Raw genomic sequence first — 13,387 nt, 5'->3', positions numbered from 1 at the left:
GAAGCAGCCACTGTCCCCTTCATCTGATGATTTCCCCGAAGATGCTGTCTGTAAATGTCCTTCCTGCCCAACCAGCTTCTGACCTTTCTTGGAAATGTTATTTCAGTGCCTCTGAGAGTTCTGCCCCAGAGTAGAGCTCCGAGCCCTTCTTGCTGTAGGGAAAGTGTGATTTTCCTGCTTCTCTACTTGGTCGGGAGAAGAGCGTCCTGACCAAGCATCCTCTGCCCTTTCGGAGCCCTGCAATTTCTGAGTTGCTCTTCCCCGAACATTTTTGTTTTCCCTGCTGTCTCTAAAATCCTAAACCCACTTCGCCAGCCTGCGCAAGTGGAGAGAGCTTTGATAACGTGACCCGGGGGGGTGCGCTGGGGTTGGTAAATATGGCCAGTCCTATTAATGTTTTGAAAGGGGATATATGACTTGCTAATTTGCAGATGACACTAATTTGGGGCGTTTTGCAAATATCAGCAGTGATGAATAGGAAAGTAGCTGAGAGAGTTGAAATGTGGGAGAGAAATAACAAAATTAATTCCCATTTATATAAATACTAATTGATACACCAGAGGAAAATGAATGTGGAGCGTGAATATTAGCTCAAACAGGAGCGCGGGCGCCTTTGGAGCAACCCCAAATTAGATGTCCGAGTAGTACCTCGTGCCAGGCAAGCCAAGGGGCGTCCGGGGAGAGGCTGGGGAGCCCTGCCTTGTTTCCCTGGGGGCAGGTGGCATTTCTGTCTCACGGGGATCCCCTCATCCAAATCCACTGCGTCCTCTGCCTCCGTGCACACTGCCTCTTGGGAGCACAAGTGGGCCTGGGTGGCTCACGTGTCCGACCCCGGCCTGGGTCCTACTCTCGCAGTCCAGGGGTTCAAGCCCCGCGTCAGGCTCTGTGCTGACAGCTCGGAGCCATGAACCTGCTTCAGGTTCTGTGTCTCCCTCGCTCTCTGCCCCTCCCCCGCTTGCACTCTGTCTCTCTCTGTCTCTCAAGAATAAATACACATTAAAAAAAAAAAAAAATTCCAAGTCCATCCCTCCAGTGGCTTCTCATCTCAGGGAGAAGAAAATCCAGACTTCAGGACGTGAGCCAGCCCCTGCCCCACCTTCTGACCTCCTTTTCCTCCACTGCCCCCCGCGATCACTTGGTCCTAACCACAGATCACACTGGCTCCCGTCCCAGAGCCAGTGGCCTTCCTGTCCTCTAAGCAAACAGATGTAGACCACGCGGTCGGGCAGCAAGCGCCGTGGCAGAAAACAAAGCGGAGAGTGATGGGGGCGCCTTTGGGGCTCGTGTGGTCGGGGGAGGCCCCTCTGAGGAGACGACATTTGAGCACAGGCTCGCGATGCGAAGGAGCGCATCGATTAGCTTTTGCTGCGGAACAAACCAACCGAGACTTAAGTGGCTTTCGCGCGACCCGTTTCTCCGTGAGGGGCTCATAATTCCGTGGCCTGGCTGGGCAGTCCTCCCGTGGGCTGGCTCGGCCGGCCTCTCCTGGGCCTGCTGGTCAGCCGGCAGGTGGGCCGGCGGCCGAACGGTCTAGGGCGTCTTCGCTCACACGTCCGGCAGCTGGGAGGCTGTTGGCCGGAGGGGCAGGGAGACTGGGTCGGCCCGGCTCCTCCACGCGGCAGGACGCCCAAGGGATAAGCCCCAGTGCACACGTGTGCTTTACGTGCCCCCGCTGGCCACGGCAGGTCACATGACCCAGACTCGAGCCGTGCAGAGAGAGACCCCCGCTTCCGCACGGGAGGAGCAGCCAAGTCTCGTGGCAAAGGGTCTGTGGTCACGGTGCACGCCGTCGGTGCCGTGAGAAGCTAGGACGTGCGCGTTACCATGCAGGTCAGCCGGCTTTGCCGTCTGCCGCCAAGATGCCCCGGGGCTGCCTCGGCACCGTGGAGAGCAGACGGGATCTGAGGCTGAGTTGCAGCGCGTATGTTGGAAATGACAGGAGGGTAGGCGAGGGAGCGGGGCTCCGGGGAGACTGCGTGGCCTGGCCCCAGTTCCCAGCGTGTCCTGCGGACTCCCCGGGCTTCCGCCTCCGCACCTGAGCTGAGCTGGACGGGACGTCCAGGCGGCCTTCCCCCAGCACCACAGCGCGGGTGTCCTGTCAAAGCTGCAGAAGAGTGTGAACCCTCTGAACGCGGCCTCCCCAGAAGGGCGCCCTGCTCTAACGGGAGACCAGTTAGGAGAGAAAAGCTCCAGCCACCTACCTGTTGGGGCCTGACCTTGGTCAGGATTCGTTCGATTTGAGCTATTGGGGCAAACGGGTGACTCACCTGGGCCGTATTGCCCCAGGACCCCAGAAGGTCACATCCAAAGGGGTCTCTGATGGAGCCCGGGTGAGGCAGGGGCGAAAGGATGGAGGTGTCATCGTGGGTCGTGGCTCACCCCGAGAGTTAACCCTCCGGCAGGGCAAACGGGTGTTTACCAAACGGTCACAAGATCACAGTGGTGGCCAGGGCAGGGAAATGGAAATTCACAGTGACACGGCAGGCTGCGGATGGAGGTTTGACGGGGTCAGGCGGGCTTCTGAAGTGAGTCGGGATCTGAAGGATGCGCACCCGTTGACTAGGCTATGTGAGTTCCAGGCAGCAATAGCAGCATGTGCAAAGGCCCCGTGACAGGAGACAGGAATGGAAATGTGAGTGACGGACAGTCTGGGTGGAGCCCAGCTCCCTGTCGTAAGAGGAGGTTAGACAAGTAGGTAGAAGCCAGATGGACGAGGCCTGTTGGCCAAGCATCACCCTAGCGGGAAGCCCCGATACGGTGTTAGGCAACGTGATGGATGAGTGGAGAAAGGATCCAGGGCTATGTGCAGGTTTACACGACACTGGTCCAGTCATCCTGCAGACGCTTCCAGAACATCAGCGGTGTCCCAGGCCTGAGGGTCACTAAGAGGAAAGGTGGAGAGCCCACCCTGAAGGCCCTTTCATCTGAGTCTGGGTTTTCAAGGCGGTAGAACACAGAGGCTGAAGGTCATCCCTTTTCCCGTCTCCGTCTGGGAGCCTCCTCCGGAATGTTTGGCGTTCATGGGCCGCTTTTCCTCCTGTTACAGGCCTTCAGCTGAACTTCACTGCCTCCTGGGGGGACCCGCACTACCTGGGGCTCACAGGCCTGGAAGTGGTGGGCAAGGACGGCCAGGCGCTGCCCATCAGCCTGCACCAGATCTCCGCCTCCCCCAGGGACCTGAACGACCTTCCTGAGTATGCCGATGACTCCCGGACCCTGGACAAGTAAGTTGTCCGTAAGAAGCCGCCTGCGGCGACTTCCAGAGCAATCCCCTCCGACCACGAGCAGTGGACCACTTTCGGCCCCCCGAGAGGCGGGGTCGCTCACGCTCAGACGTGGAGCTGGTGCGGATCTGTTCTGTCTCTCAGACTCCAGATTCAGACATGAAATAGCGTTCCCTCTTCCACCTTCCTGCCACCCCGTGGGGTGTGGGTCTTCCCAGTTTATTTTACTGTATTTTTTGAGGTTTCCTTATTTATTTTGAGAGAGAGGGGGGAGCGAGAAAGAGAGAATCCCGAGCAGGTTCCGTATCATCGGCTCAGAGCCCGAGGCAGGGCTTGATCTTATGAACCATGATATCATGACCTGAGCCGAAATCAAGAGACGGGGAGTCGGGCGCTTAACTGACTGAGCCACCCAGCCGTCCCCACCCAGACTAGTTTTGAGTGGCACAGTCCTCTGAATGGAGGTCCCCGGGGAAACCAACATCCACGCACTTAATTAACCACTAAGTTCCACCGTCTTCCACTGCCTCCGTGTCCTTATCAGTAGCATGAGGACAATAAATCCCATGGCCGGAGGGCGGGAAGGGGATGGCCACACCACACCCGCACCCCCTGTCTGGCCCAGAGGACTCCCCCCTGCTTTGTTAAGGGACCCCTTAACCGCGGCCCTCACACCTGCCGTCAGCACCTGCTCACGAACCACGCGGCACTCCGCATCTTGGCAGATCAGGCTCCCGCATGCTCAGGCTTGGAGCCCGCCAGCCCAGCTCCTGCTGCAAAATGATCAGCCCACGGCCGGCCCTGCTTGTCCATCCACACCCACCCGCCTACCACCCCCGCCTCAGTTTGTGTTACCCCAAACCCCAGGCCCGAGAGCACTTCATCTCTGAATACTTCGGCGTGTAGCTCTAACCAATAAGGACTTTAGGAAGAACATCATCTCACTACCACCATTCCACCCCCCAAAATTCAAATTAACACTGATCCCCTAAATGAGTAGGGTATCTAGCAAGTTCCTATTTCCCTTGACAGTCTCTTCACCTTCCCTTTTTAACAGTTTGTTTCTCGAATTGAGGTCCAGGTAAGGGTCCACACATTCTGATGGGTTGTTTTGAGATTCCCCATAAGTTCCATCCATTGTGATTGGTTGGTTTGGGATCCAGATAAAGTCCATACATTGTGATTCTTTGTTATGTCACTTTTCTTCTTTTTAAATGTTGATTTATTTATTTATTTATTTATTTATTTGAGAGAGAGAGAGAGAGAGAGAGAGACAAAGCACGAGTTGGAGAAGGGCAGAGAGAGGGGGAGACACAGAATCTGAAGCAGGTTCCGGGTCTGAGCTGTCAGCACAGAGCCTGACTTGGGCTCAAACTCATGAACCACGAGACCATGACCTGAGCCAAAGTTGGACGCAACCAACTGAGCCACCCAGGTGCCCCTGTTAAGTCTCTTAAGCCTCTTATAATCTCTAGGTTCCCTCCCATCTTTTTTTCACTTTTTCTTCGAAATTATCTGTTAAAGAAAGGGTTTTTTCCACCCACCCACCCCCCCCCCCGTAGTGTCAGGATTTTACTGGTTGTATCTCTATGGTGTTGTTTAACCTGTTCCTCAGGCCCCTGTATTTCCTGTAAATTATTCATTAGATCTAGACGCCTGATCCGATGGAAGTTTGACCACCGGGGCAAGACGTGACCACGGGGGTGTCGATGTCACTGTGCATTCCCTTCAGGACATATAGGATGTCTGCTTGTCAGGGTTCTTGTGACGTTGGCGGTCAATGCTCAGTGGGCACACCCATTACTATATTAGGGGTTTGGGTGCAGGATGGTGGTCCACTGATCCTATCATTCTTTTTCTCATCAATAAAGAGAAATTTTTCTTCAATGATTTGGTTACTCTGAGGTACAAGTCAAATAGGAAAGGCAGTCTGAATGCTTGGTTCTTTCCCTTTCTTTTTCAGCTTTCAGAATAAAAAGGTGTTTCTCTCGCATACTAAAACATTTGTGTTTGGGGGCACCTAGGTGGCTCAGTTGGCTAAGCATCCGACTCTTGATCTCAGCTCAGGTCTTGATCTCAGGGTCGTGAGTTCAAGCCCCACATTGAGCTCCATGCTGGGTGTGAAGTCTACTTAAAAAAAAAAAAACTTTGTCTGACGATCATAAATCATGAACTTACACAGACTGTGTTTGAAGGTTTTCAATTTATTACAGTTTTTATCTTATTGATGCTCTTAGATACTGAGAGCTCCTGGATCCTTTTTTTTTTTTTTTTAAGTTTTGTTAACATTTATTTCTTCTTGAGAGACAGAGCACAAGCAGGGAAGGGGCAGAGAGAGGGGGGTACACAGAATCCGAAGCAGGCTCCAGGCTCCCAGCTGTCAGCACAGAGCCCGACGCGGGGCTCGAACTCACAAGCCGCGAGATCATGACCTGAGCTGAAGTCGGATGCTCAACTGCCTGAGCCACCCAGGTGCCCCTGCATCCTTTTTTAAAAATAGGAGTCTGTGACAGCTTTCCTGCTTTCTGATGTGACAAGATATTCCAGGCTCCCCTTGTATATTTCTGGTCCCAGATGTGGAATTGACCATTTTCCCCAAGAAGTTCTGGTTCCTTCTATTGGGAAGTGGTATTTAGAGACCATAATCTAGCCACAAGAGATGCTCACTGCTACTGGGTTTCTGTGGAACCAGTTTCTGTAGAAACCAGTTTCTAGGTTTTTCTGTGAACAGAGCTGGGAAGTATCATTTAGATATTCTTGAAGGGGTCTGTAGGGGCTTCCCTTCACTGTCAACTGTAAACCCTTCAACAACTCTCTCTACTTTCAGAATTAAGCAGCAGTTTTGCTATGGAGGCAGCCCCATCTCTAGGACAGAGAAGCAATTGCTTTTAGAAGGAAACAGAAGGTTCTCTGGTCAGCCTAATTCCGCAAACACCTCCATTTGAAATTGCTGAATTTCCTCAGTTTTAAGATGCCAGCAGCTGTAAGACATGCCATCCATCAATTTAATAACCGCCTTTTAGAGAAAAAAAGAAACATTACCTCCTTGGATGAACACTTAGATTGTAAGATTTATTCCAAATCCAGAACTTTAAAATGTAAAAGGAAAACATAAAGTTTTATTTTAAAATCTAGGAATGTCTCCCAGGGCAGCAGCCTCGAAGTCACCAGGAATATAAGAGGGAGAGGAGAGAGGGTTCCCCGAGAAGCTGAGAGTTGGGCCCCCGTTCCTGGGGCCAGGCCACTCAGTGGCAATGCCAGACACAGGCCGGAGCCACAGGATGACGGCCTGGGGTCTGGGCTGCGGTGTGCTGGGCAGCCCAGGGCAGTCAGTGGCGGGATGGTCTCTGGGACAAACACAGGCAAAGTTGAGAACGATGAGGCAGGATGTTCTGAGCAGGAAAACGAGAAACCGGCCGGGATGGGAGTACAATCCGGGCAAGGTAACCAGTTGATTCAGAATAGTGGCCCAGAAGCACATAAAGGCTCCAGGGGCTCCCTCCTAAGGCCACAGGTCGGCCCCTTCTTGTGCTTTTCCCTCACCGAGAGCTGCCAAGTTCACCCTGGTGCCTTAGTACGTCTCTCCCCAGCCCAAGAAAGAACGAATCAAATTATTTCAAAATGTGCCATAGAGCCACCACAGCATTTCGCAAAAAGTTTGGAAAACAGACAAAGGCATCCACCTCCCATCCCCCTGACACAAATGTGTGCTTCACTTCTGCATCATCTCTCCTGGTCCCCGTCCCCATTGTCCAGCATTAAAATCGGTGCCCGTGGCCACCTCTTCCGCGTCACTGCATCATCCTCACGATGATCGTTTCAACAAGTGTACAGATTTCCGTGACTCTTTGTGTTTTGAGACCTCTTAGGGTTTTTGTGGTCGTTGTTTTTTTTTTTTGCGGTGGTGTGGGGTTTTTTGTGGTTTGTAAATAAACACCACTATGATGAATATCTTCGTGCAGATAGCCCTTCAGGCAGGTTGAACAAAATTTCCTCAGAGGAGAACAGTTCCAGAAATGGAATCCCTGAGTTAAAGGGTCCAGAGAGATGATACATTCTCCCCTTTTATTTTAAACCTTGGTGGCAGGGCTCCTGAGCGGCTCAGTCAGTGAAGCGTCCGACTTTGACTCAGGTCCTGATCTCGTGGTTTGTGGGTTCAAGCCCCGCGTCGGGCTCTGTGCGGACAGCTCAGAGCCTGGAGCCTGCTTTGGATTCTGTGTCCCCTGCTCTCTCTCTCTCTCTCTCTCCCCCTCCTCCCCCACCTGACTCTCAAAAATAAATAAACGTTAAAAAAGATTAAAAAGAAAAAAACCTTGATGACTGGTTTGCCCCACCTTTAACAGCACAGACTTATCCCTGTGCACAGCCAGGCTGGTGCAGTGGGTACAGGAGGTGGCGGGGGGGGGGGGGGGGGGGACATGTAGACCCCCGCTCTGATTTCTCCCAGAAGACACGGCCAAGCCCCACCTCACCGCTCCCCCCACTATTTGCAGGTTAATCGATGGAGCCAACATCACGATGGAGGGTGAGCATATGTGGCTGATCCCTTTCTCACCGGGCCTGGACCACGTGGTCACGATCCGCTTCGACAGAGCCGAAAGCATCGCAGGCCTGCGCTTCTGGAACTACAATAAATCTCCCGAGGACACCTATCGCGGGGTAAGCTGGGGAATAGCAGCCGCGCTCAGTCCACTGTCAGGGAAACGGCGCCTTGATGAATGGCTGGTGTGGCTGCCAGAGAGGAGCATAAATCTTCCAGAACTTTCCAAATGGAGCTGGGGGCGGGGGGTTATAGCCAGGGAGAGAACACACTGCCATTGGCTTCTTCTGCAAAGAGCAAATATGGGCTAAAGAGGCCAGGGCAGACTCGGGACACTTTGTTTCTTCTGGGGGCTCGGGGGTTCCCAGCAGGCCCAGGCCCCAACCGTAATGGTAGACTGAGGCCTGCCGGTTCATTGAGGGTTGGGGGCCGGGCCCTGAGCTGAGGGTTTTGTACCCGTTCATTTCATGGGGCCCTCACCCTAGCCTCTGGGAAGCCGGTGTCAGTACCCCCCATCTTCCAGGGTATTAGACTGAGGTTCAGGACGGTGCATTCACTCATCCAGGGTCACACAGCTGGAGCCCCCAGTCCACGTCTGCTGGGCGTGGGGCTCACACTCCGGTTCCACACCGGGTTCTCCTGCTGGGTGTGAAAAAGCAGGGGCCTCTGCTGCAGTGTGGGCTTTTCTGTCCTCCTGTGACTATGGACTGTGACACGTTTGTCCCCTCCCACTGCAACACAGAGCTGATGGTGAGAAGGCCACCGAAAATAGAGCAACGCAGTCAGGGCCCGAAAGTCACAAGCCCCCGGTCTGAAACCCAGCTCTGACCCTAACCAGCTGTGTGATCTTTGCAAGTGGCCTGCTTTCCCTGGGCCTCAGTTTCCCCATCTATAAAGTGAGGAGGCAGATGCTACCTGCCTTGGGAGAGTACCCATCATCCTCTGCCACACGAAGCTTGACCACGCCAGGCCTCGGCCTCGGGTCCCGTGAGCCCCACGTGTGGCACCCCACCATGCACCTGCCACGGAGTTACTTCCGCGGGCCCCTGGGGCAGAACCGTGGGGGGTCGCCACGGTGGAGTCAGCAGCCCTCAGGCACTCGCCTTCTGGAGCAGCGTGCAGCTCACAAAGCCTCCCAGGCCACGCTGGCGGCTCCCTGAGCACTCTCTCAGCTTCAGCGGGTTTAAAAAGTCAGCTATATGGGTGTTAAAAAAACATTCTTCTGGCTCAACTCGTGCCTCTGGGCCTTTACGTTCCCTCGAGTGAATCAGTCTGTCCTGTCGAGCCTCCATGACCCGGATTTGCCACCTGGAAATGCTGGGCCCAGAGCCCCTGCTTCCCAGGCCTGGCCGTGGCCATCGGCCTCATTGCCGGTGACCAGTGGCCACCATGGACTGGAGAGAGGGGCACAATCTGTAAGGGTAGATCCCAGAGGGCAGTGTGATGGCAACCATGCCCTCCCCAGGAAGATGCCTCAGCCGCCGGTGTCCCCCAAGGCCCTCTGGGCGCTCCGTTTACGGGCCCCTGGCACGTGGTTAGAACCAGGCCTTGCACGCTGGGGATGGGGCTTAAGGTCCCTGCAGTGTGTCCTCAGGCGAATTGCTTAGCCTCTCTGAACTCCTAATTTCCTTGGCTGTAAGACGGAGGTGATAGAAGTCCCATCCAAGGGAATAAACAGAGGCCTGGGGAAGTCAGGGACACCTCCTAGTGGAGGTGGTGGCCCTGGAGGAGCGACAGGGCCTTCCTGGGCCTCTGCTCTGTCACCAGCCTCCTGCCAGCTCCAAGCCCAGCTGAAGAAGGAACCCCTCTTTGGAGGCGAGCCGGCAGAACCCCGGGAGTCATGCCGGTCGTTCTGGTCTAGGTCCACGTCCCTGGACCAGTCGTGTGACCAGCAGGTTACAGTACATCCGGGTCCGGCCCTGGGCCAGGGTCTGAATCAGCCGGGAGCAAGACCAAGTGGGGAGTTGCAGTCACAGTCTAGGGTCCCCATATCCAGCCATACCTGAAGCCATTTACCCTACACTCTTCCTGCTTACGTGCCCTGTGACCGGCTGCCATGAGGGGGCTCCTCTCATGGAGCACAGCCCCTCTGCGTCCCCTGGAGGTAAGAATCTACCCATTTGGTCTGCAGTTGGGCCCACGTTCCTCACCAGGACGACGCAAGCGGGCCTGATTCCAAAATGTGTGGTCGACTACCCCTCTCTGCTCACCCAGCACCCCCCTGCCCAAGGGGAGCAGACCCGAGCCACCTCAGACCCTGCCCTTCAGGCTTGGAGATTCACTGGTAGATCCTGGCCACCTGGCTGGTGAAATCCGTCCTAGAACAGGGGACACGTTGGCCCAAATGCACCCCATTCGGCAAGCTGGTAAGCGCCCACTTACGTACCAGGCCCTGAAGCAGGTATAGGGGCCTCACCAGGGTCTCTGCCGCGGAGGGAGACCCAGAAGCCGCTCAGGACGCTGTTAGGGAGTACGCGTCCTAAAAGGATGAGCTAAGGGGGCACCTGGGGGGCTCAGTCGGTTGAGCTAAGGGGGCGCCTGGGGGGCTCAGTTGGTTGAGCTAAGGAGGCGCCTGGGGGGCTCAGTCAGTTAAGCGTCCGACTTCAGCTCAGGCCATGATCTCTTGGTTTGTGAGTTCAAGGCCCACATCAGGCTTGCTGCTGTCAGCACAGAGCCTGCTTCAGATCCTCTGTCCCTACCCCCACCCCTGCCCCTTCCCTGCTCACACTCTCTTTCTCTCTCAAAATAATAAATAAACATCACATAAAAAAAAAAAAAAAAAGAGAACGAGCTAAGGGCCATGAGAAGGAAGATCAGGAAGGGGCTCGCTCTGTCCTGGGGACAGCGTAGGAGAAGCAGTGGTCTGTGAGGCGGGGCTTGAAGAAGGATCAGGGTAGGCCAACATCTACCAAGTACATCATTTTTTCCCGGCACTGCATTCTGCGTATTTTACCAAGTTCACTCATTATCGAGCCCACTTAACAGAGGAGGCAGTTGAAGCATAGGGAGGTTAAGTCACTCGCACAGGTGCTAACGGCGGATGTCGGGGCACCTGAGTGCCCTTGACCACCGTGCTGCTCTGCAGCGGGTGAGGTGGGTGGAGACCCGGGCCGGGTCAGACGCCACCCCAACTTGTGGGCCACCATCATCCCCTGCCGTCTGCCCAGTGCCCAGCACAGCACCTGGCACGGAGTGGGGGTGGCACCAGAAAGTGGCCCGGCCCGGTGCTTCTGGCCTTGAGAGGGAGGCCAGGCCGGGCTGTTTGCCCGGCGTGGGGGCTCCGTGAAGGCCGTCTGTCACACACGCGGCACACGAGCACGCGGCTTTCTTTTGTTTGCTAGGCCAAAATCGTCCACACCTCCCTGGACGGCCTGTGCATCTCCCCTCCAGAGGGCTTCCTCATCCGGAAGGGGCCGGGCAACTGCCACTTTGATTTCGCTCAAGAAATTCTCTTTGTGGACCACCTCCAGGCTCGACAGCTGCCCCAGCCGGCCCAGAGGTGAGTGGGGGAAGGCCCGGGAGTGTCCCCTCCCTGTCCTCAGGGCTGCCGGCTCCCCGCATCGCTCTGAAGTTTATACCTAAAGGTTTTGAAACGATGATCAAACGCGTTGCTTTTCAACTTGGCGGTTTTCTAAAGCTCAGCCGAGCCTCTCCGGAAGCCTGTGGGATGTACCCACCTTGTCTAGGGATGTTTGGGTTTCTCACAGTCTGGAGTGCTGGAGATTTTAAATGCTTCATTGCACTTCCTGCTGGGAAAAGAGGTTCCAGCCTGCCTCCGTTCCAGAAATGCCCGCCGGCCAATTTGGGGAAGGGCCTTCTCTCTCTCTCGATTGTTTCTCAGTTCCCAGTTTAGAAAGATTCAAAGAGAAAATGAGAGCCTAACATTTTGTGGGTTCGCTGGTATTTCTTGGCCCCGGTCTCAGCTGCATTAAGTCCGTAACAATTTGTAAATGCCGCGTTCAGTTAACTCATTTAAACCCCCTGATGTCCAAATGCCAGAGGCCATGCTCACAAAACAAAATGAGTTTCCCTCCGCTGTGGCTGGGATCACTTGTTGGGCCGGTCATTGGGAACAGCCACTTAATTATAACATTGCCCTTGAAATTGAAGAAAACCAGCAAGCCTGGAGGGTACTGGCTGTGGACCGGGAGAAACGCCCCAGCCCCTTCCAAGTGCCGGCTCTGTTCTGATGCTTTGTATTCATCCTTCCACCCACCCTTTGAGGTAGGGATTATCATGCCCATTTTACAGATGTGGGAACTCAGGCCCCTGCTATCGAAGCCACTTGCTCAGGATCACAAAGCCAAAGCCTTCAGGGTACGCCCCACCTTCCGCAGGCCTCCTCTCCCTGCCTGCCTCCCATCCCGCCCCACAACGCAGCCTCCTTGTTGCTCTCTCCCGCCGCAGGACCTTTGCCCTGGCTGCCTCTCTGCTTGCAGAGTTCACTTCTGACTCTGTGCGGCTGCCTCCTTCTTGGCTCAGGCGTCGGGTCCCTGACCACCCCCTAGGGTAGCCGGTCCCGGCCGGGCACTCCACCCCACCCTGGGTCTGGCCCAGCTGTCAGCACAGTGTGGACTCGCCTTGTTCATGAACAGGCAGTGAGGCGGGGCTTGAAGAAGGATCAGGGCAGGCCGACACCTACTGAGTACATCCCTGAGCTGGGTGGTTAAGTGTGGACTCCGGAACCGGCCAACCTCAGGTCACATCCCAGTTCGGCCACCTGCCGGCTGTGTGGCCCTGAGCAAGTGACTTCACTTCTCCGTGTGCCGGTTTCCTCACCCGCACCCCAGGGCTATAAGCGTACCCACCTCCTGGGGCTGTCCTGGGGAAGGAAGTGTCCATGCAGTCGCCTGGGAAGTGACTGAGTCTCCCGGAGTAGGACAGGACTCCACGTGGGCACACACTACATCGGGGAACCCTCTCCGGCCACAGGGTCTTCAAAGTCTGTCACCTGGGGAGTAAGTGGCCAGCGATCAGGGTAGTTGCAATCTCCTGCTTCCTGGTGCCGTTTTGTGGGTTTTTTTCAGGCTCAACACGCAAAGCCAGGAGCAGGCAAGCATGGACTACGAGGCGCCCCTGATGCCCTGCGGCTGTATCCTGCCACCTGTCTGCGTGTCCCAAGCCCTCAGGGGCCCTGTCCGGAACCCCAGGAGAGGGTTCGGCCCCTCTGGCAACGTTGGGGTTCCCGGCAGGCCGCAGCCCAGGAGCTGGAGCCCCACGCAGGGAAACCCGGGGGGCCGTGGGAGGGTTGGCGGGTCCGCGGGCTCACTGGGTGCTGCCGGGGCGGGGGCAGCCACCCGAGTTCCAGATGCCGCGCCCTGGCCGGCTGATGTTTCAGGAAGCAGCACCCAGGACTCCAGCGGGTCGGGGCCAGAGACGCTGGAACTTTCCGCAGGGCCTGAACTGGAGGCTGTCCTCGGACCCAGGCAGGGAGGAGGTAAAGACAGAAGTAAGGAGAGCTCAAAGTCGCCGGGCCCTTTCCTCGGCCTGACACTGTTCACACTGGGCTGCCTGTGTTAACTCAGGCCTCACCCCAGCCCCGGGCGGTGGAACTGCTAACACCCCCCCCCATTTCACAGATGAGAAAACTGAGGCCCAGAGAGGCTAAGTAGCTTGCCCAAGG

At 55.8% G+C, this 13,387-nt stretch overlaps 1 protein-coding gene across 1 annotated transcript in view; it reads left to right on the top strand.

Annotated features, from left to right (window-relative positions):
* The window catches only part of KATNIP (katanin interacting protein), a 193,290-nt gene that overhangs the window by 171,855 nt on the left and 8,048 nt on the right, over positions 1-13,387 (top strand). The window contains 4 exon segments of the mRNA XM_042972321.1: positions 3,047-3,224; positions 7,718-7,883; positions 11,106-11,263; positions 12,792-12,856. Of these exon segments, the coding sequence (XP_042828255.1) occupies positions 3,047-3,224; positions 7,718-7,883; positions 11,106-11,263; positions 12,792-12,856 (567 nt within the window).

This window comes from Panthera tigris, chromosome E3 (assembly GCF_018350195.1).
Source record: "Panthera tigris isolate Pti1 chromosome E3, P.tigris_Pti1_mat1.1, whole genome shotgun sequence".
Taxonomy (NCBI): domain Eukaryota; kingdom Metazoa; phylum Chordata; class Mammalia; order Carnivora; family Felidae; genus Panthera; species Panthera tigris.
This window is presented reverse-complemented; position numbering and strand designations above follow the sequence as displayed.